This window comes from Bombina bombina, chromosome 1 (assembly GCF_027579735.1).
Source record: "Bombina bombina isolate aBomBom1 chromosome 1, aBomBom1.pri, whole genome shotgun sequence".
Classification (NCBI taxonomy): domain Eukaryota; kingdom Metazoa; phylum Chordata; class Amphibia; order Anura; family Bombinatoridae; genus Bombina; species Bombina bombina.
Window position 1 is genome coordinate 1,150,087,710 of NC_069499.1, and position 23,631 is coordinate 1,150,111,340.

General features: G+C 42.3%; 1 protein-coding gene across 1 annotated transcript in view; it reads left to right on the forward strand.

Annotated features, from left to right (window-relative positions):
• The window catches only part of PSME3 (proteasome activator subunit 3), an 84,804-nt gene that overhangs the window by 34,244 nt on the left and 26,929 nt on the right, over window positions 1-23,631 (forward strand). Inside the window, exons 7-10 of the mRNA XM_053699503.1 lie at window positions 3,485-3,553; window positions 4,515-4,582; window positions 14,405-14,459; window positions 14,579-14,665. Of these exons, the coding sequence (XP_053555478.1) occupies window positions 3,485-3,553; window positions 4,515-4,582; window positions 14,405-14,459; window positions 14,579-14,665 (279 nt within the window). The remainder of the gene's footprint in view (window positions 1-3,484; window positions 3,554-4,514; window positions 4,583-14,404; window positions 14,460-14,578; window positions 14,666-23,631) is intronic.

Consider the following 23,631-nt stretch of genomic DNA (forward strand, 5'->3'; position numbering starts at 1 on the left):
CATGTTTTGGCAGTGCTGAAGGATCCCAGTCCTAATTGGTCGATGGATCCTCTGTCTTCCATTCTAGATGGCAAGCAGGGTTAGACGAAGGGGGATGAAGTCAATCTCCTTGTCGTTTCCATTTTTTCTCTTTTTAAGGTATCTTATTCCAGTTCAGAGCTTAAAGGGACACTCAATCAAAATTAAACTTTCCTTATTCAGATAGAGCATGCAATTTTAAACAACTTTCCAATTTACTTCCATTAACTAAATGTGCACAGTCTTTTTATATTTTAACTTTTTGAGTCACCAGCTCCTGAGCATGTGCAAGAATAAGCGTGTATGCATTTGTGAATGGCTGATTGCTGTCACATGGTACGTGTCTGCATTTGTGATTGGCTGATAGCTGTCACATGGTACAGTGGGAGTGGAAAAAGACATAACTTAAAATTGTCAGAAAAAAATCTACTCATTCGAAGTTCAGACTAAATGCTATTGCATTGTCTTGTTATCTTGCATTTGTTGATTATGCAAATCTGTGTTGACTGGTCCTTTAAGAAAACTTGGGTCCTTTTAGTGTGTTCATTCCTCATTTACTTTGATACGGTTAGGATGTATTTTCTTTTCTTTTGAAAAAGCTCGCCTTTTGGAAAACTTCTCCTCCTCCTTTTTTTTTTTTTTTTTTTTTTTTTTTTTTTTCTTCTCTGGGATTTGATACTAGCGATTTTTGTGGTCGCTGAAGTTAAATGTTAGGACATTGTTATGTCATTTATTTTGTCTTTTCCCTACTAGGGCTTCGACTTTTCTGTGGCCTTGGACAAGTTCTAGGGTGCCCTATATATCAGGTTGGTCCTGGTCGTGTTTTTCTGTTTCTTTAGGTCCGTATCTACCACGTGGTGCCTGTTGTAACTGGCTGGCCCGGTTGGGGTGCTTAGTTGCTTACTCTGATGAAGAGTTCGCTTTCTTTTTTGTGGGCCTCCCTTGGGGGGGAGGCTTCGCCGTGTTTCCTTACCTCAGCAGGTAGCTTTCCTCTGCTGGCTTTTGGGTTCTGTCTGTCCTTTCCCCGTTTTTTGTTTCTGGGAAGGATTTGCTCTGCACTACTTTGGAGTTTTCTCTCTGAGTCCTGGTGCAGTATACTAGCCTTTGATTAGCTAGTGTTGGCGGCTTGCGTTCTCATAGTCCTTTTTGAGGGAAGCCTGTGGTTTCCTCGGGAGCATAATATGTTATGGTGCTGTTTTTTAGCGGCTCCCGGACTCTCTCACTCCATCCTGAGTGCGGGTTTGCACTCTGTAAGGGAGGGGGTCTACCTTTTGTGTCTCCTAGATGGCCCGGGTTGGGGAGTTTTCATTAGTCCCTTGGACTCCATGCAGTTGGGGATCTTGGATTTTTCCTCCCTTCACTCTGCCGGGTCAGTAGGGTGCTTTCTCCTGTTGCAACCTTTGCGCTCTTGGAGGTATACTTGGGGTTCCTTTTTACCCTAGTTGTTTGTCTGGTGGTCCTTTCGGACTCTGAGTTTGTGTGGGCTTGGAGCCTGTGGGACTTTGTCTCCTCAGAGGCTTTTGTGCTTTGGTTGAGTCTAGTGATCTGAGCGGTCGTTAGCAAGGGCCTTATTGGTCTTAACTGATGGGCTGTTACTTGGTACTTTCCATTGTTGTTGTTGTTGTTGTACCTTTACAACGGTTCGCCTCTTGTTCCCGCCTGTTTTGCATTCAGTGTTCTCTATAGCTTTCGTATTGTTTTCCCAAAAGTAATGAATGCAGCTGTGGACTCCCCGTTTTTAAGGAGAAAAACTTAAATTATGCTTACCTGATCATTTTCTTTTCTTCAGACGGGGCGATTCCACAGCTCCCCGCCCGTGTTTTTTCTTTGGGGCAGCCGTCAATTTCGTTTTTTATTCTTCTGTCATTTTTCACCCTGATATTTTTCCTATTGTTCCTTGTTCCTTCGACAGAATGTCTGGGGGATAAAGCAAGTGGGGGAGGTATTTAAGCCTTTGGCTGGGGTGTGTTTGCCTCCTCCTGGTGGCCAGGTTCTGTATTTCCCAAAAGTAATTAATGCAGCTGTGCGCTCTCCCCGTCAGAAGAAAAAAAAATTCAGGTAAGCATAATTTGTTATTAGGCTTCTATGTATGTGTCCCAATAGGCTAACTGTAAAAAGGACCTCTTAGAATTTACCTTTTGTCTTTCATATACCGTATATATATTTAAAATCAATGTGGACAGTGAGGATTAGCATAATTTTAGGTTGGTCAACAAGTTAGCATTATAACCCACATTACTTTAACTGTTGGCCAAAGGGTGCAAGGTAGCTGTTTTCTCTTGCTGAGCTTGACCAATTCTGTGAGCCAGGGAACCACTTCTAGTATTTTAAACTAATGTATTCTATTTGTATCTATTGAAAGAAAAAAAAAATATGCTGATCAAAGATCTCAGCACTCAAAAAACTTTTCTCCAATTTTTAGTAATGGCGCACGTGGTAAGGGGTTACTGCATAACCCAAGTCCATCAAAGTATCCAAATAATTCACAGAACCAAGGTAGTCTTTACAATATTATACCTTTTTTTTTATTTTCATGACACAATGCAACGTTTCGGCCCCTCTGCTTAATATACTTCACTAGTTAGGTTGTTACCTATACTATTTCGTTTAAATGTATTAAATGTTAAAAATGATAGATGTAGTAATGTATGTGAACCACTAGGTGGAGCAACTATCATGCATGAAACACTTCTTGACAAATCTGTATGTAATTAAGTATTAATTGATAGGCCTATATAATGTGCATATGGGCCCCACTATTTTGTATGCATGATTAAGGCCAAAGGGGCCAAAACGTCGCATTGTCATGAAAATAAAAGTATAATATTGTAAAGACTACCTTGGTGCTGTGGATTATTTGGATACTTAAAGGGACATAAAACAAAAAAATGTCATTTTATTATTTCATTTACTTCTATTATTTAATTTGCTTCCTTCTCTTGTTATCCTTTGCTGAAAGGTTTAGGTAAGCTCAGGAGTACCGATTGCTCACCCATATGTTCAGATAGAAACCAGTAGTTTATTGCTGCTGCTTCAACAAATGATACCAGGAGCATTAAACAAAATTGATAATAGAAGTAAATTAGAAAGTTATTTAAAATGGTATATTCTCTATCTAAACAAAGAACATTTCTGGGTTTCATGTCCCTTTTTTTTTTTAAATGTGTTTTTATTTTTTTTATTTTAATTTTTTAATTTAAATTTATCAAGCCCTGCTCTACTGGTGTATGTATTTTAGAAGTGATATGTGGGACCGTGAGGTTGTTAAGTTCATTTTATATACTACTTGCACTAGTGAATATCCTAGTGTGGGTAATGGTGTGTTTTTGTATATAGTGACCAACACACAAGCTAGTTCGATTTGGTTTTAAATGTATTCTATGTTTTGCATTTATGGATTATGGCTAAACTGATACTTTGTAATTTAAATAAAAATATGAAACTTACTACTCCCTTTTATGTGTAGGTAAAAATGTGGGTTCAGCTTCTTATCCCTAGGATAGAGGACGGTAACAACTTTGGAGTATCCATCCAGGTAACTTGTTTATTTTGGAATAAAATCAAAGTGTCTAGTTTTATGGAAAGTTAGAATATTTTCTTTTTACATCTTCAAAACCTAACTAATTCTGTGCGTTACTTCCAATATTTGTTAATCATTTTTATACAAGCAATTGAAAATTTTGTCCCACATACTTTTACAATTGTTATTCTATGGCCAAGGGAGTCCCTCGGCCATTTACAATATATTGGTTAACATGGCTCGTGATCCGATTTTGGCAAGGCAGAAATTACTTCTAATCCTAATTGAAATTGATATGTATTTGAAACTTATGACTGCAGATTAGATATAGCTGTACATCCTTTTAACAAAGTTGTGACATTGCTAATATCCTTCTCCTGAGGGGAATTAAAAACTGCACAAATGAGGGAAGTGAAGATTTGATGCATGAAACTTTAAAATTGTAACCTTTATTGCATCCAATAAAATGAGTTGATACTATGAATCTGTTATATATGCTCTGAGGTCCCTCACTACTAATACAGTAACCCTATTTTATAAAGTCTTGCTAGCCAGAAAAATATACTTTTGCCGTCAACACTGAGGTGCCCCCCACTTTCCTAGCTAATAGCCAGATACCTTGGTGTCAGGTGGGGAACAAAACCAAAGTGAAACAAAAAAGGGTTACACCTCTTTAAAACCTAAAAGTAATTTTTTTTTTTTTTTAAATTAACACCACATCCTCCATTTTTGTATTCCTTTAGCTGTTCTCCTTTATACTTAGAATAGCCTGAATGGTTACACATTTTGGATGTTTTCAATTTGTCATGTTACTGAAGTTTTTCATTTTTTGCTTTTCCATTTCAAAGATGATGCTGCAAATACATAGCAACTGCTTCTGATTTTGTAGGACTACTTTCAAGAGACAAATCTGTGCAGCAGTTAAGTCTAAACCTATTTTAACAACAAAGATTTAATATGTACAATCTTTTTTTAGGAAGAGACTGTTGCAGAGTTAAGGACAGTAGAAAGTGAAGCGGCCTCCTACCTCGACCAAATTTCCAGGTTAGTATTTAAAACCACTTGCTTTTAAAGTCTGCTGAAAACCAACAGGAATAAATGTTTAGATGTAGCCAATGTTAAAAAAAAAAAAAATTTTTTTTTTTTTTTTTTTTTTAAATGCTAGAATTTACCATCACTAAAAATAAAGGCCACCTTCATTCATCAATTTAAAAAAAAAAAAAAAAAACTGATGAAAAAGGTTCCCTTATTTTGCTGTGGCCTCACTGCTTAGCTAAGTGGCTCTGACGGCCCTGAAAATATTTTTCATTGAGGTGATGTTTGCATCTCTTAGCCTATAGCCGTGCGGGCCAAATAGGCATTATGCTGTAGGCACGCACAGCTATTGACAGAGGTGCAAATGTCAACTCAATGAAAAAATGAATAGTGCCGTGGGGCGCCAGAACCGCTTAGCGGTGAAGCCCGGGCAAAATAAAGGCAACTTGTTTTTTTTTTTTTTTTTTTTTTTTAATTGATGTATGAAGGTGTTTTTTTTTTTTTGTGATGGTAAATGATTTACCATCACTTTAAGACCCATTCCAGACCAGTAGCTGTTTACTTTTCTGTTGACAGAAAGACATAGTACATGTCAGAGTAGTTTTACTGAGCTATGTATAAAATGGCTAAAGAAAGGTTTGATACACTGTATATTAACTACCACTTACTGTATTTAAGCAGTCATGCACATCTCTGTCTAGGCCACTGTACTTTAATTTATGACTCAGGAATAGAACTCGGGAGATAATAAAACACACTGAACATCTTTTCTTCCTAAATGGTAAAAGTCCACAGCTACATTCATTACTTTTGGGAAATAAGAACCTGGCCACCAGGAGGAGGCAAAAACACCCCAGCTAAAAGCTTAAATACTCCTCCCACGTCCCTCATCCCCCAGTCATTCTTTGCCTTTCATCCCAGGAGGTTGGCAGAGAAGTGTCAGAAGTTTGTTTTGTCTCTTATGGAGGGTAGTACTCTTTGACATGGGACGGGAGTTTGAAGTAATCCTATCAGTCTCTCAGTGAGGGCCTGGGTGAAAATTAGTCCGGAGATGCAGGGTGAGTCTTTCTGCGAATCCATCCTGACTCATATTAACAGCTCCACAAGCAATCAGCGTTGTCTAACTTCGCTGCCTGCTTTCTTCTCTCAAGTCCATAGCGGAGGCGCTGCTACTATTCGTCACACTTGAGGGGCCATGTTCCAGTTCCACAGCGTAGATTACGGTAAGATCATTTCATTTTACTTAATCAGAATGTACTGTAACTTGGTGTTTTCCCGTAAGGAACTATCTTGTGGGACTTAAGTATATTTATAGGGCTCCTTTTGGATCTTGGAAACGGGGGGGGGGGGGTTAATCATGTTATGTGTTTCAATCTGCTTATGTGTAGTGTTAACTGGGCTCTCGGCTAGAACATAAAAGCCTTTGGAAGTGACGCAACCTTATGGTTGGGCGTGCTTTTTTTGGACTGTACGGTTCACCTTGTGACGACATGTCTACATCCAGGTCTTCCGTTTCCGCATTCCTGACCGTGTGGCGACTGAAAACTAGGAGTTTGCTTGTGTGTGCTTCTAGGAGGTGGTGAGTGCCCCAGCTGTTGTGGGTGTCAGGTGCCGTTTAAGTTTTTTTTCCTTAGTCCATATTATTATATTCTCTCTCTCTCTCGTTATGGAGGATTCTGATGCTGAGACTGGTCAAAATTCAGATTCTTCGACTTGTGAAGAATTTGAATTGGCCCCGTTGACACAGGTCAATCAGTTGTATTCGATATGCCTTATTAGAGCACCCTGTTGAGGCTCGGGGAATCAGGGGTCTGTCCTCAAAGAGGCGAGTTTCCCTACTGCTCCCTACTACTACACATGCGGGTAACCCACATTATGTTTATCCCTCCTTACAGGGCGGCTTGTTCCTCTCCCCCCCCCCCCCCCTGGAGGTTGCAGCTCGTTTTTGCTTTCACATATTTTTGGCGATTATGCGTCTGCAAAGTCCAGACGTTTATCTGCGTTTGTGCTCGTGCCCTATCATCCCGGGTATACCAGCCTTGGGTGGGCCTTTACCGTTCCCTGCGGGTCTAGCTGTCCATGAGTGTTGTGCCTTTTGTTACAGAATAGCGCATCTTCGCGTTTTTTACTCAGACGCATTTTTGAGTTATTAGAGGATCCTATCCTTAACGGATACAGGAATCCGCAGTCTTCTACTTCGAATGGCTCACCTCATTAGACATGAGGGGGATGACATCATTTCCAAAGTGTCTGTCTGATTATTGAGATCCTTCCCAGGTTTTTGTTGAAAGATCGGGGTCAGTTTGGCTGGTCCTGCGGGTATGCCTGCTTTCTTCCTGGGCGTTAACCTATGGGTTGCCTTATATTTTCTTTTATCCGGTTAGGATGTTTTAATTTAGTTTGTTTCCTTCAGGAACTTCTGGGATCGATTCTCTGTTTGCTTCTTCGGAAGTTTAAGGGACACGTTAGTCCTAGGTTTGTCTGTTTTTTACTTTCTGCTTTGAGGGAGGATTTTGCCAACTTGACAGTTATGACCCCAGCTGCAGCTGATCCTGCTGGGATTCAGATATTCTGTCCTGTGACTTATTCAGACACGTGGCGCCTATTCTGCCTGGCTGGTCCGGTGGGGCGCTGAGTGCTAACATTATTATTTGTGTGTTTTCTTGTTTTTCTTTACAAGTTCAGCTAAACACTCTGTATCCGTATGGCTGGAAAGATTGTCAGTCCTTATTCAACATTCAATCTGTTGACCGAGTCAGTGGGGCTCCACTGCGTCACTCTCTTGGCTCAGATTTCCTTGGGGACTAGAGTTTCCTTCCTCTCTTGGGAGGTTTGGGGGCTTAGCGCCTCCTTACCGCAGTTTTGAGCGGTTTTGCATTTTTAATGCTCTGGAATTGTCGTTGGACTTGTTCCTGCAGTGGTTCTATTCTTGAGACCTTTAAGACTACATCCGTTCCTTTTGTAGGGAGATGGGACAGTGTGGTCTACTTGAGCTCTGTTTAGGGTTTCTTCCCCGGAGCTGGGGGATGCTCTGCATCCTTCTTTCATCTTCTCCTCTGATTTTTTTTTTTTTTTGGGGGGGTGATGTGGAGGCTAGTCTTTGTTCGAGTGACTTTGTCCTCGAGGTATCCCGTTGTTCTTGGTAGTGTGGCTATTGCGTCTAGGGCTCTAGTGACCTTGTTTCGGTCTTTGCTTCCTTAGCTCCTTGGTGCATTAGACTCGGGCAAGGGGTGGTCTTGTCTTCTGGTCGGGACTTGCAAGTTTTTCTCGTTCATTTACTTTGGGCATTGTATGTTTTTTGTTTTTTTTATCAGATGGGGGATTTCAGTTTCCGGGTTCTTGCTTATTTGGGGGCTCGGACCTCTCCTCGCTCTGGTTCCTCTGGTGGCTGAGATTTTTCCCAGCGTTTCCTTTGTGGATCCCATTGCGGGTTGTACCGGACTGTTAGGATCTAGAGCTGGTCTGAGGTTTCCCAGTTCCAGGAAACTTGGGCGGTTTCCTTGAACTTGGGCTAGTTGAACTGCTTCAGTTGACCAGGTTTTCTTGGTGCCGATGCCCCCTGGTCTTGCCTTTTTCCTTGGTCGGCTTACTGAAAGAGTGTGATGGCTTTGCTGCTCTGCAAGCAAAGTGGTTCGCTGTGGAACCACTGCAGCTATGGCACCTTGATCTGTGGGCTAGCCAGTTCAGTTTTGCAGGGGATTCCTTCCAGGTCAGGGCGTTGGAAAATTGTTCTCTCGGTTTAGCCTATGGCTGTGTCCTGGGGGCAGGTGCTCTATCCCTCCGGGGGTGGGGGCTTATTTCCTTCCTTTGGAAGTATGGTCCCTATCTTAGGGCTTCTCCTGGCTTCAGGATGTTAGGACAGACGGGTTACCTATTTCGGAGAGAGGTACGCTCTCTGGGTTGTTCTGTCTATTTGGAAAGTTGCTGGCTCTGCTTTGGGTCTATATTGGGCCTTTAGCTAGAGCTCTAGGTCTACGGACTTGTCGACTGTTTCCATGTGGTATTTCGGGTTGGCACCCAAGCTCTCTTGTAATTGCTGTGCCATTTTTTTTCCGCTCGTTGTTGAGCCTGGGGTTTTTCTGGTTCCCCTGGTTTAAGACCTGCCGATGCTTGGGCTGACCCGGCTGGAGGTAGGCCCTGAGATCTGTTTCTCGGATCTTGGGGACGCTTTGGTCCTCGTTGAGGTTCTGGGCTCTCCTTTTTATTTTGAGACCTATGTGTAGGTCTGGCGGTTTCGGGGTTCCAAGTTCGGATGATGTTTGGTCTCTGTTTTAAGTTGTTCCTTGGCGCTGGTTGATTTGCTGCCTGGCAGGTGAAGGGTTGCTCTTTGAAACCAGCTACAGCTGTTTACGCCTTGATCGAGTGCTAGCTAGCTGTTCCATCCCTTGCAGGATGTTTGGCAGAACCTTTTTCTCTGTTCTGCTACCGGTTCTAAACCTTGTGGTTTCTATTTAGATTGGGGTGTTGCCTCCTCTTGTCAGGACCCATTTAGGTCTTGCGAGCTTGGTCTGATATTTTTTTTTTTTTTCCCCTTATGTAGTTTTTGGTAACCTTTTGGTTCTTCCTTGCCTTATTCCTTTTGGAAGTTTCGGCAGGGGTTCTCTTCTCTAGTTAAGGGTGTGTGGTGGGGGATCGACTGTTGTGGTGTCTCCCGGAGGACTGTTGGCTCATTTGTGTCTGAGGTTGTGGTCTCTTGCTAGGCTTCTGGGCTATCTGCTGGTCAGTGTCCTTGGGGCCTTTTCCCTTTTTGATTTTCTCGGCTTTGAACGAAGTGTTTTTTTTTTGTTGGGTAGTGGTTTCAGGCCTGATGCCCTCAGAATGAGCCGCTTATTGTACCCTCCCGTTTTGGCATTGTGTCCTCTATAACTTAGGTATTTTCCCAAAAGTAATGAATGCAGCTGTGGACTCTTTAAGAAGAAAAACATAAATTATACTTACCTGATCATTTTTTTTTTTTTTTCTTCCAATGGAAAGAGTCCACAGCTCCCCACCCATGCTGCTGTGGACTCTTTCCATCTGAAGAAAAGAAAATGATCAGGTAAGCATAATTTTGTTTTTTCGTGTATTTTAAGTTTGCCTAGCTGTATTGACAATCACAATATTTCTGCTCCAACATATAACTTTATCAAGGAACTACAGCCAGACCCTCTCTCCTACAAAAGTAGAAGTTTAAATGACACCATTACCAGATATACCATAAATAACTCTTATAATCCCACCCCCATCGAAAACACTCAGGAATAACATAGCACTTTCTGATGGCTGTAAACAAGATACCATTGCACACCAGTGACACCCCCCCCCCCCTTTTGCATATTCAGAAAAAAAAATTGATTAGCTAAGCAAAATCACAATATTAATATATTATGTGAAAAAACTATACAAATAAAAGCAATTTCTTTCTAATGACACGGTGAGTCCACGGATCATCCGTAATTAATGTTGGGAATATGACTCCTGGCCAGCAGGAGGAGGCAAAGAGCACCACAGCAAAGCTGTTAAGTATCACATTCCTTCCCACAACCCCCAGTCATTCTCTTTGCCTGTGTTGATAGAAATTTCTACAATCAAGCTTTTATTATTTTAAAAGCAGAGTAGGTTTGGGTCTAGCCTGATCCACATCAGTCTCTTCAGTAGGGCAGTGGTGGCTTTTAAGTAATTAGGAACTTGCGAGGTACAATCCTCGCTGCGTTTTCTCAATCCTCTTTGCTTCCCCAACCTGAAAGCCTGAGTAAGTTTACTCAGTCTTTTCCTTTTTTCACAGATCCATGTGAGGAGAATCAAGCTCTCAAACCGGGTGAGCTGTCCTGCTGCCGGACAGACTGAATTTCAGGTAAGTGCCATGCTTTATTTTTCTTTCAGGGTAAGAAAAATTCTGGCACTTGAGCAGCTAGCTCGATTTTGAATTTAAAGGGGATATTTTATTAATCCTAGTTAGGGTTAACAAGGGCAGCTTGCAGGCACTGTTGTGTTAAGTCTTTTTGGTGTGTTTTGCGGCAGGTTTCTCCTCTCAAGATTATCTGTAGACCAGATAAAAGGAGGCGTTCTTACATTATGTTCGGGATCTTTCCGCCCTGGGAGTGATAGTTCCTGTTCCAATGCAGGAACAGGGTCTAGGATTCTACTCCAATCTGTTTGTGGTTCCCAAAAAAGTGGGAACTTTCACACCGATTTTTAGATCTCAAAAGTCTAAAGTTCCTCAGGGTATCATCCTTCAAGATGGAAACTATTCGTTCCATTCTTCCCTTGGTTCAAGAGGGTGGTCAGTTCATGACAACCATAGACTTAAACGATGCGTACCTTCATGTTCCCATTCACAGGGATCAACACAAGTTTCTGAGGTTTGCGTTTCTAGACGAGCACTTCTAGTTTGTGGCTCTTCCATTCGGCCTTGCCACAGCTCCCAGAATCTTCTCATAGGTCCTGGGGTCCCTGTTTGCGGTGCTCCGATCACGGGCGTTGCAGTGGCGCCATATCTGGACGACATTCTCCTTCAGGCGTCTTTTCAACAGGCAAACTCTCATACAGAGATCTTGTTGTCTTTTCTTCGGTCCCACGGTTGGAAGGTGAATTTGGGGAAAAGTTCTTGATTCCAGCTACAAGGGTGGTGTTCTTGGGAACCATAAGAGATTCCGTATTGATAAATATATTTGACAGAGGTCAGAAAGTCAAAGATCCTCATCTCTTGTCTTGCCCTTCAGTCCTCTCCTCGGCCATCAGTGGGTCCAATGTATGGAGGTAATTGGTCTGATAGCTGCCATGGACATCATTCAGTTTGCTCGGTTCCATCTTGGGCCTCTGCAGTTATGCATGCTCAGGCAATTGAATGGAGATTATGCGGGTCTGTCTCCACAATTAAAACTGGATCAGGCTATGGGAGATTCTCTTCCGTGGTGGTTGTCTCAGAAACACCTCTCCCAGGGAACCTGCTTCCTCAGACCTTCCAGGGTGATTGTGACCACGGATGCCAGTCTGCTGGGATGGGGAGCAGTCTGGAGCTTGTTAAAGGCTCAGGGTCTATGGACTCGGGAGGAGTCGGTTCTCCCCATAAACCTTTCTAGAGCTGAGGGCATTCTTCAATACTCGCCTGGCCTCACTTAGCTTCAACCCAGTTTATCAGGTTCCAGTCGGTCAACATAACTTCAGTGGCTTACATCAACCATCAGGGAGGAACTCTTGAGTTCCTTGGCCATGACAGAGGTAGCCAAAATTATTCAGTGGGCGGAGACCCACAATTGCTGTCTATCTGCGATCCACAGTCTAGGAGTGGACAATTGGGAGGCGGATTTTCTGAGCAGACAGACTTTTCATCTGGGGGAGTGGGAACTCCATCCAGAGGTGTTTTCCAGCTTGATCCTCAAATGGGGACAGCCGGAGCAGGATTTCATGGCATCTCAACAAAATGCCAAGCTCCTAAGGTACGGGTCGAGTTCGAGGGATCATCAGGCTGTACTGATAGATGCTCTGGTGGTTCCTTGGAATTTCATTATAGCATACCATTTTTCCTCCGTTTGCTCTTCTTCCACGGGTCATTGCTCAAATCAAACGGAGGGCATTGGTGATCCTCGTTGCACAGGTGTGGCCTTGCAGGATCTGGCATGCAGACCTAGTGAAGATGTCATCTCTTCCACCTTGAAGACTTCCACTGAGGAAGGACCTTCTACTTCAAGGGCCCTTCCTTCATCCAAATCTCGTTTCTCTTAAGCTGACTGTTTGGAGATTGAACGCTTAATTTTATCTAAGCAAGGTTTTTCGGAGTTGGTCATTGAGACCTTGATCCAGGCTCGTAAGCCTGTGACTAGAAAGATTTACCATAAAATATGGCGCAAATATCTGTACTGGTGTGAATCCAAGGGGTTCTTGTGGACTAAAGTCAGGATTCCTAGGATTTTGTCCTTTCTCCAGGAAGGTCTGGAGAAGGGTTTGTCTGCGAGTACTTTGAAGGGTCAAATATTTGCCTTGTCTATATTATTGCATAAATGTCTGGCAGATGTGCAATCCTTCTGTCAGGCCTTGGTCAGAATCAGGTCTGTGTTCAAACCTGTTACTCCTCCTTTGAGTCTTAACCTTGTTCTTAAAGTTCTTCAGCAGGCTCAGTTTGAGCCTATGCATGCCTTAGATATTAAGATGTTATCTTGGAAAGTTTTTTGTTTCTGGTTGCAATTTCTTCTGCTCGAAGAGTCTCTGAACTCTCGGCGTTGCAGTGTGAATCCCCTTACCTTCTCTTTCATTCGGATAAGGTGGTTCTGCGTACTAAGTTAGGTTTTCTTCCTAAGGTGGTTTCGGATAGGAATATTAACCAAGAAATCGTTGTTCGTTTCTTTGTGTCCTAACCCTTCACATAAGGAGCATTTACTGCACAACCTAGATGTGGTGCGTGCGTTGAAATACTATTTGCAGGCAACTAAGATTTTTCTCCAGTCTTCTACTTTGTCGTTTTCTCTGGGAAACACAAGAGTCAGAAAGCTACTGCTACTTTTCTATTGTTGAGGACAGCAGCCTCCTGAAAAAAATCACAGCTCACTCAACGAGGGCTGTTTCTTCTTCCTAGGCCTTCAAGAATTAAGCTTCTTTGGAACAGATTTGCAACTCTACACACTTTTTCTAAATTTGATACTTTTGCCTCGGCTGAGGCATCTTTTAGGAGAGAGGTTCTTCAAGCAGTGGTTCCTTCTGTTTAGGTTAACTGTCTTGTCCCTCCCTTATCATCTGTGTCCTCTAGCTTGGGTATTGATTCCCAACAGTAATTACTGATGATCCATGGACTCACCTTGTCATTAGAAAGAAAACAAAATTTATGCTTGCCTGATTTATTTATTTCTTGACACGGTGAGTCCACGGCCCTCCGTTTTTTTTTTTTCCCCCCCCCCAGAGAGTTTTTTCTTATGTAAACCTCAGGCACCTCTGCACCTTGTGTTACTTCCTTTCTCTCCTTTTCCTTCGGTCAAATGACTGGGGTTTGTGGGAAGGGAAATGTTACTTAACAGCTTTGCTGTGGTGCTCTTTGCCGCCTCCTGCTGGCCAGGAGTGATATTCCCAAAAGTAATTACTGATGATCCGTGGACTCAGTGTCAAGAAAGAAATACGTTTATCAGGTAAGCATTACATTTTTAAATTTTTATTTATTTGTATAGTGCTGCAACATTTCGTAGCCACATGTAAGGCATTCAAGTGCAATGTATTTCGATGATTGTAACAGACAGACCATTTTGGACTCTAAGGGAACTTAGAAATGACATAATAATGAAAGTTAAACAAGCCTGTGGTTGCGTTCTTGCCTCTATGCACCTGTCTGTTGATTTTTTTTATTTTTTTTTTTAAGAAAGGGGCCATACACTTGATGTGGGTAGGTGGTATAGTGGATACTGCAATTAAACAAAACCGAAGCAGAGAGAGTAGGACTCTGCTCCATATTTAGTGGTACATGCAGTAGTATATTGTCCATTTGGCTGTGCTGCCCACCCATACAAATTAAGTCCATGGACCGAAGGCTGGTGCATGAAGTCTCTTCTCATTCTTATTTTTCCTGGTCTGTGTCTCTGTGTTTTTTTTTTTTTTTTTTTTGTTTTTTTTTTTTTTTGTGTCTCTCTCTTGCTCTTTCCTTGTGTCTGCCCTCACTTTGGAGATGCATCCTCCAGGCTATGTGAGCTTAACTCATCTTGTCCTCTCTCTCACTACCATGTTTTTTTATAGCAGCCACTTGTTTCAGAAATTACTGTATTGACATTTTTTTTTTAAATTTATTAAAAAAGAAAAGCCTTAGGATACCTATACTCAGTAACTGTATTTCTCTGTATGTTTGCTTTTATTTACTAAAACTTTTTCTTTTAGATATTACATCACTCGAGCAAAGCTGGTATCTAAAATAGCTAAATACCCCCATGTGGTGAGTTAAGTCAAATCTTACTGCATTGTGCAGTTTGGGCTTGGTTACTGTTACTGCAGTTACGATTTAAAGTATTATCTTGTTCATATCTAACACTTTTTTTTTTTTTTGATCTGCAGGAAGATTATAGACGCACAGTCACAGAAATAGATGAAAAGGAGTATATCAGCTTACGTTTAATTATATCAGAGTTGAGAAACCAATATGTAAGGACAGCTTTATATTTATAATCCTATATACTTTTATAATCTGTTACCTACTCTGTATACTTATTTTCTGCTTGAAAGCCTATTTTAGTCATTCATTAAAGGGACATAGAACCCAAACTTTTTTTCTTTCATGATTCAAAAAGCAGTGGTTTTCAATTCCAGTCTTCAGGCCTCCCTAGCCTGCCAAATTGTAAGGATGACCTTGGGAGAGAGCAGGTTAATAACCATGTTTACTAAGCTGATTATTTCACCTCTGCTCCAATTTTAGAAATCCTGTAACTCTTACTTGGGGAGGACTGGAGTTGAAAACCCTGAGACTAGAACATGCCATTTAAACACCTTTCCAACTGCCCCGTGTCATTGGCTCTCCTGATATGTTTAGCTAGCTCATGGTAGTGCATTGCTGCGTTATCAACAAGAGATACCAGGAGAATGAAGCAAATGTGATAAGAGAAGTTAATTGGCTAGTTGTTTTAAATTGTATGTCCTATCTAAATGATGAAAGTAATGTTTTTGTTTTTAATTTCCTTTTAAGGCTTATAATATCTTGTTGCTTACTCAAGCATTCTGTTTAGAATGTCACTTCCTTTATATAACAGTTAAGATTATTTCTTTCATGTAATTGGCAAGAGTCCATGAGCTAGTGACATATGGGATATACAATCCTACCAGGAGGGGCAAAGTTTCCCAAACCTCAAAATGCCTATAAATACACCCCTCACCACACCCACAATTCAGTTTTACAAACTTTGCCTCCTATGGAGGTGGTGAAGTAAGTTTGTGCTAAGATTTCTACGTTGATATGCGCTTCTCAGCATTGTTGAAGCCTGATTCCTCTCAGAGTACAGCGAATGTCAGAGGGACGTGAAGGGAGTATCGCTTATTGAATACGATGATTTCTCTAACGGGGGTCTTTTTCATGGGTTCTCTGTTATCGGTCGTAGAGATTCATCTCCTACCTCCCTTTTCAGATCGACGATATACTCTCAAATTTACCATTACCTCTACTAAGAACTGTTTTAGTACTGGTTTGGCTATCTGCTATATGTGGATGGGTGTCTTTTGGTAAGTATGTTTTCATTTACTTAAGACACTCTCAGCTATGGTTTGGCACTTTATGCAATTATATAAAGTTCTAAATATATGTATTGTACTTATATTTGCCATGAGTCAGGTTCATGTATTTCCTTCTGCAGACTGTCAGTTTCATATTTGGGAATATAAACACTTTAAGAAATTTATTTCTTACCTGGGGTTTAGTCTTTTTCAATATGACTACTTTTTGCATTTGCGGGTATTAGGCACGCGGGTGCGTCAAATGTTAGACTTTATTGCGTCATTTTTGGAGCAAACTTTTTTTGGCGCGGAAAAATACGTTTTTGACGCAACTTCGTCATTTCTCTTGTTAAGTGTGTTCAGTCCACGGGTCATCCATTACTTATGGGATATATTCTCCTTCACAACAGGAAGTTGCAAGAGGATCACCCAAGCAGAGCTGCCATATAGCTCCTCCCCTCACATGTCATACCCAGTCATTCTCTTGCAACGCTCAACTAAGAAGGAGGTCGCGAGAGGAGTTGGAGTTTTTACTTAATTATTCTTCAATCAAAAGTTTATTTTAAATGGCACCGGAGTGTGCTGTTTTTCTATCTCAGGCAGTATTTGGAAGAAGAATCTGCCTGCGTTCTCTATGATCTTAGCAGGCGTAACTAAGATCCACTGGCTGTTCTCGACATTCTGAGGAGTGGGGTAACTTCAGAGAATGGGAATAGCATGCGGGGTCCCCCGCAAATGAGGTATGTGCAGTACAATATTTTCTGGGAATGGAATTGACTAAGAAAACACTGCTGTTACCCACATGATGTAAGTACAGCCTTAAATGCAGTAGTAGCGACTGGTATCGGGCTGATAAATGTATGCACAGTAGAGTTATTTTCTAGGGACTAGAATTTGACTGAGAAAATACTGTTAATACTGAAATAATGCTTAAGCCTTATCTGCAGTAGAAGCGACTGGTAGCAGGCTTAGTGATAACTTTGCATGACATTGAAAAGTTTGTTTTTAAAACGTTTACTGGCATGTTATTCGTTTTGTGAGGTACTTTGGTGATAAATCCTTTTTGGGCATGATTTTTTTTCCACATGGCTAATGTATTTTTCTGCATAGAAACCATTATATCAGGTCTCCCACTGTTGTAATATGAGTGGGAGGGGCCTTTTTTTAGCGCCTTGTTGCGCAGTTAAAATTCTAGCAGTCTTCCTGCTTCTTCCTCCTTGATCCAGGACGTCTCTAGAGAGCTCAGGGGTCTTCAAAATTCGTTTTTGAGGGAGGTAATCAGTCACAGCAGACCTGTGACAGTGTGCTTGACTGTGATAAAAGCGTTAAATTTTAATTTGATATCCGTTTTTGGGTATTGAGGGGTTAATCATCCTTTTGCTAATGGGTGCAATCCTCTGCTAATTAATACATTTACCGTTAAGAATTGTTGACTATAACTGAATTAGTTCTTGGTTAATTCAACTGTTTTTTTTAAAAGCGCTGCAGCGTTTTTTATATTGCTTGTAAACTTATTGAAAGTAATTTCCAAGCTTGCTAGCTTCATTGCTGGTCTGTTTAAACATGTCTGATACAGAGGAATCTGCTTGTTCATTATGTTCAAAAGCCGATGTGGAGCCCAATAGAAATATGTGTACCAATTGTATTGATATTACTTTGAATAAAAGTCAATCTGTACCGATAAAGAAATTATCACCAGACAACGAGGGGGAAGTTATGCCGTCTAACTCTCCTCACGTGTCAGTACCTTCGTCTCCCGCTCGGGAGGTGCGTGAGATTGAGGTGCCAAGTACATCAAGGCACTTACAAATCACTTTACATGATATGGCTAATGTTATGAAAGAAGTATTATACAATATGCCCGAGTTAAGAGGCAAGCGCGATAGCTCTGGGTTAAGGACAGAGCGCGCTGATGACACGAGAGCCATGTCTGATACTGCGTCACAATTTGCAGAACATGAGGACGGAGAGCTTCATTCTGTGGGTGACGGTTCTGATTCGGGAAGACCGGATTCAGAAATTTCAAATTTCTCCAACATTGGTGTGTCCGGTCCACGGCGTCATCCATTACTTGTGGGATATTCTCCTCCCCCACAGGGAAAGGCAAGGAGAGCACACAGCAAGAGCTGTCCATATAGTCCCTCCCAGGCTCCGCCCCCCCAGTCATTCTCCTTGCCGCTCTGAACAAGTAGCATCTCCTCGGGGATGGTGAGGAGTTTGTGGTGTTTAGTTGTAGTTTTTTATTCTTCTATCAAGAGTTTGTTATTTTAAAATAGTGCTGGTATGTACTATTTACTCTGAAACAGAAAGAGATGAAGAGTTCTGTTTTTAAAAGAGGATTATGATTTTAGCAGACAGTAACTAAAATCAGTTGCTGTTCCCACACAGGACTGTTGAGATGAGAGAACTTCAGTTGGGGGGAACAGTTTGCAGACTTTTCTGCTCAAGGTATGACTAGCCATTTTTCTAACAAGACTGTGTAATGCTGGAAGGCTGTCATTTTCCCTCATGGGGATTGGTAAGCCATTTTCTTAGTCTCAAACAGAATAAAGGGCTTATTATGGGCTATACACTGGTAGACACTCTTAAGGGCTAAATCGATTGCTTTATTTAAGTATTATATGCAGTTTGAAGTTGAATTTCACACTTTTATAACATAGGGGAACGTTTTTTAGCACCAGGCACTTGTTAAGACACCTTCCCAGTCAGGAAGGGCCTTTCTCTGTAGTAGGCAGAGCCTCATTTTCGCGCCATTACTGTGCAGTTACTTTTGAGTACAGTACATGCAGCTGCATGTGTGTGGGTCTGGAATCCACTAAAAACGTTCCTAGAAGGCTTCATTTGATATCCTATACCCCCCTGGGATTGGTGAAGTCGCAGCAAAGGCTGTAGCTGGGACTGTAAGGGGGTTAAAATTAAAAACTGCTCCGGTTTCCACATTTTAAGGGTGAACAGCTTGAAAATTGGGGTGCAATACTTTTAATGCATTAAGACACTGTGGTGGTAAAGATTGGATAATTCCTTCATAGTTTTTCACATATTCAGTAATAAAGTGTGCCCTGTTTAACATTTAAAGAGACAGTAACGGTTTTGTTTTAAAACGGTTTTTGTGCTTTATTAACCAGTTTAAGCCTGTTTAACATGTCTGTACCTTCAGATAGATCATGTTCTGTATGTATGGTAGCCAATGTGGTTCCCCCTTCAAATATGTGTGATAATTGTGCCATAGCGTCCAAACAAAGTAAGGACAGTACTGTCACAAATTGTAAAGTTGCCCAGGATGATTCCTCAGATGAAGGAAGTAGACATAGTTCTACATCATCTCCTTCTGTGTCTATACCAGTTATGCCCGCGCAGGCGACCCCTAGTACTTCTAGCGCGCCAATGCTTGTTACTATGCAGCAATTGATGGCAGTAATGGATAACTCCATAGCTAATATTTTATCCAAAATGCCAGCATTTCAGAGAAAGCGCGATTGCTCTGTTTTAAACACTGTAGAGCAGGAGGGCGCTGATGATAATTTTTCTGTCATACCCTCACACCAATCTGAAGTGGCAGTGAGGGAGGGTTTGTCAGATGGGGAAATTTCTGATACAGGAAGAATTTCTCAGCAGGCAGAACCTGATGTTGTGACATTTAAATCAAAATTAGAGCATCTCCGCGCATTACTTAAGGAGGTGCTATCTACTCTGGATGATTGTGACAATCTGGTCAACCCACAAAAATTGTGCAAGATGGACAAGTTCCTTGAGGTCCCGGTGCACCCTGATGCTTTTCCGATACCTAAACGGGTGAAGGACATAGTGAATAAGGAGTGGGAGAAGCCAGGCATACCTTTTGTCCCTCCTCCTATATTTAAGAAATTGTTCCCTATGGTTGACCCCAGGAAGGACACATGGCAAACAGTCCCTAAGGTCGAGGGGGCGGTTTCTACTCTAGCCAAGCGCACGACCATTCTTATTGAGGACAATTGTGCTTTCAAAGATCCTATGGATAAAAAATTGGAGGGTTTGCTTAAAAAGATTTTTGTACAGCAAGGTTACCTCCTTTAACCTATTTCGTGCATTATTCCTGTCACTACAGCGGCGTGGTTCTGGTTCGAGGAACTGGAAAAGTCGCTCAGTAGGGAGACTCCGTATGAGGAAGTCATGGACAGAATTCACGCACTTAAGTTAGCTAATTCCTTTATTTTAGACACCGCTTTGCAGTTAGCGAGGTTAGCGGCGAAAAATTCAGGGCTTATAATAGGGGCGCGTAGAGCGCTCTGGCTAAAGTCTTGGTCGGCGGATGTATCTTCCAAGACAAAATTGCTTAATACCCCTTTCAAAGGTAAGACCCTTTTTGGGCCAGAATTGAAAGAGATTATTTCAGACATCACTGAGGGAAAGGGCCATGCCCTCCCACAAGATAAACCTTTCAAGGCTAAGAATAAGTCCAATTTTCGTTCCATTCGCAATTTCAGGAACGGACCGGCTTCCAACTCGGCAGCCTCTAGACAAGAGGGTAACGCTTCCCAGACTAAACCAGCTTGGAAATCAATGCAAGGCTGGAACAAGGGTAAACAGGCCAAGAAGCCTGCTGCTGCTACCAAAACAGCATGAAGGGGTAGCCCCCGATCCGGGACCGGATCTAGTAGGGGCAGACTCTCTCTCTTTGCTCAGGCTTAGGCAAGAGATGTTCAGGATCCCTGGACACTAGAAATAGTCTCTCAGGTTTTTCTTCTGGAGTTCAAGGAACTACCCTCAAGGGGAAGGTTCCACATGTCTAACTTATCTTCAAACCAAATAAAGAGACAGGCATTCTTACATTGTGTAGAAGACCTGTTAAAGATGGGAGTGATACACCCAGTTCCAACTGTGGAACAAGGTCGGGGGTTTTACTCAAATCTGTTTGTAGTTCCCAAAAAAAGAGGGAATTTTCAGACCAATTCTGGATTTAAAAATTCTAAACAAATTTCTCAGAGTTCCATCGTTCAAATGGAAACCATTCGAACAATTTTATCTACAATCCAGGAGGGTCAATTTATGACTACCGTGGATTTAAAGGATGCGTATCTACATATTCCTATCCACAAAGATTATCCAAGGATTTTCACAAAGGTGCTAGGGTCCCTTCTAGAGGTTCTAAGACCAAGGGGTATTGCAGTGGCACCTTATCTGGACGACATTCTAATCCAAACGTCGTCTCTTTCCAAAGCAAAGGCTCATACAGACATTGTTCTAGCCTTTCTCATATCTCACGGGTGGAAGGTGAACGTAGAAAAGAGTTCCCTGTCTCCGTCGACAAGAGTTCCCTTCTTGGGAACGATAATAGATTCTTTAAAAATGAAGATCTTCCTGACAAAAGTCAGAAAGTCAAAGCTTCTAAAGCTTGTCAAGTTCTTCACTCTATTCTGCAGCCTTCCATAACTCAGTGCATGGTAGTAGTAGGGTTGATGGTTGCAGCAATGGACATAGTTCCTTTTGCTCAAATTCATCTAAGACCATTACAACTGTGCATGCTCAAGCAGTGGAATGGGGACTATACAGACTTGTCTCCAAAGATTCAAGTTGACCAGATGACCAGAGACTCACTCCGTTGGTGGTTGTCACAGGATCACCTGTCTCAGGGAATGAGTTTCCGCAGACCAGAGTGGGTCAGTGTCACGACCGACGCCAGTCTATTAGGCTGGGGCGTGGTCTGGGATTCCCTGAAAGCTCAGGGTCTATGGTCTCGGGAAGAGTCTCTTCTCCCGATAAACATCCTGGAACTGAGAGCGATATTCAATGCTCTCCGGGCTTGGCCTCAACTAGCGAAGGCCGGATTCATAAGATTCCAGTCAGACAACATGACGACTGTAGCTTACATCAACCATCAGGGAGGAACAAAGAGTTCCTTGGCGATGAGAGAGGTATCCAAGATCATCAAATGGGCGGAGGATCACTCCTGCCATCTATCTGCAATTCACATCCCAGGAGTAGACAACTGGGAGGCGGATTATCTGAGTCGTCGGACTTTCCATCCGGGGGAGTGGGAACTCCACCCGGAGGTTTTTGCCCAGTTGACGCAACTATGGGGCATTCCAGATATGGATCTGATGGCGTCCCGTCAGAACTTCAAGGTTCCTTGCTACGGGTCCAGATCTAGGGATCGCAAGGCGACTCTAGTGGATGCATTAGTGACTCCTTGGTCGTTCAACCTAGCTTATGCATTTCCACCGTTCCCTCTCCTTCCCAGGCTTGTAGCCAGGATCAAACAGGAGAAGGCCTCAGTGATTCTGATAGCTCCTGCGTGGCCACGCAGGACTTGGTATGCAGACCTGGTGAATGTCATCGGCTCCACCATGGAAGCTACCTTTGAGACAGGATCTTCTAGTGCAAGGTCCATTCGAACATCCAAATCTAGTTTCTCTCCAGCTGACTGCTTGGAAATTGAACGCTTGATTTTATCCAAGCGCGGGTTTTCAGATTCAATGATAGATACTCTGGTCCAAGCCAGAAAACCTGTGACTGGAAGGATTTACCATAAAATATGGAAAGGATATATCTGTTGGTGTGAATCCAAGGGATTCTCATGGATTAATATTCCCAGGATCCTCTCCTTTCTAACAAGAAGGTTTGGATAAGGGATTGTCAGCGAGTTCTCTAAAAGGACAGAGATCTGCTTTATCCGTCTTGTTACACAGACGACTGGCAGCTGTGCCAGATGTACAAGCTTTTGTACAGGCTTTGGTCAGAATCAAACCTGTTTACAGACTTTTGACTCCTCCCTGGAGTCTAAATTTAGTTTTTTCAGTTCTTCAAGGGGTTCCATTTGAACCCTTACATTCCATAGATATCAAGTTACTATCTTGGAAAGTTCTGTTTTTGGTTGCTATTTCTTCTGCTAGAAGAGTTTCTGAACTATCTGCTTTGCAGTGTGATCCACCGAATCCAGTTTCAAAGAAGGAACATTTGTTACACCATTTAGATGTAGTCCGTGCTTTAAAGTTCTATTTAGAAGCAACAAAGGATTTCAGACAAAACTCATTTTTTGTTTGTCGTTTATTCTGGTAAGAGGAGAGGACAAAAAGCTACTGCTACCTCTCTTTCTTTCTGGCTGAAAAGCATTATCCGATTGGCTTATGAGACTGCCGGACGGCAGCCTCCTGAACGAATCACAGCTCACTCTACTAGGGCTGTGGCTTCCACATGGGCCTTCAAGAACGAGGCTTCTGTTGATCAGATATGTGAGGCAGCAACTTGGTCTTCTCTGCACACTTTTGCCAAATTCTACAAATTTGATACTTTTTGCTTCTTCGGAGGCTATTTTTGGGAGAGAGGTTTTGCAAGCCGTGGTGCCTTCTGTTTAGGTAACCTGATTTGCTCCCTCCCTTCATCCGTGTCCTAAAGCTTTGGTATTGGTTCCCACAAGTAATGGATGAGGCCGTGGACCGGACACACCAATGTTGGAGAAAACAGAATTTTTGCTTACCTGATAAATTACTTTCTCCAACGGTGTGTCCGGTCCACGGCCCGCCCTGGTTTTTTAATCAGGTTTGAAAAATTTCTCTCTATACACTACAGTCACCACGGCACCCTATAGTTTCTCCCTTTTTTCTCCTAACCGTCGGTCGAATGACTGGGGGGGCGGAGCCTGGGAGGGACTATATGGACAGCTCTTGCTGTGTGCTCTCCTTGCCTTTCCCTGTGGGGGAGGAGAATATCCCACAAGTAATGGATGACGCCGTGGACCGGACACACCGTTGGAGAAAGTAATTTATCAGGTAAGCATAAATTCTGTTTTTAAATTTAAGCTTGAGAACCTCCGCGTGTTGCTAGGGGAGGTGTTAGCGGCTCTGAATGATTGTGACACGGTGGCAATCCCAGAGAAATTATGTAGGCTGGATAAATACTATGCGGTACCGGTGTGTACTGACGTGTTTCCT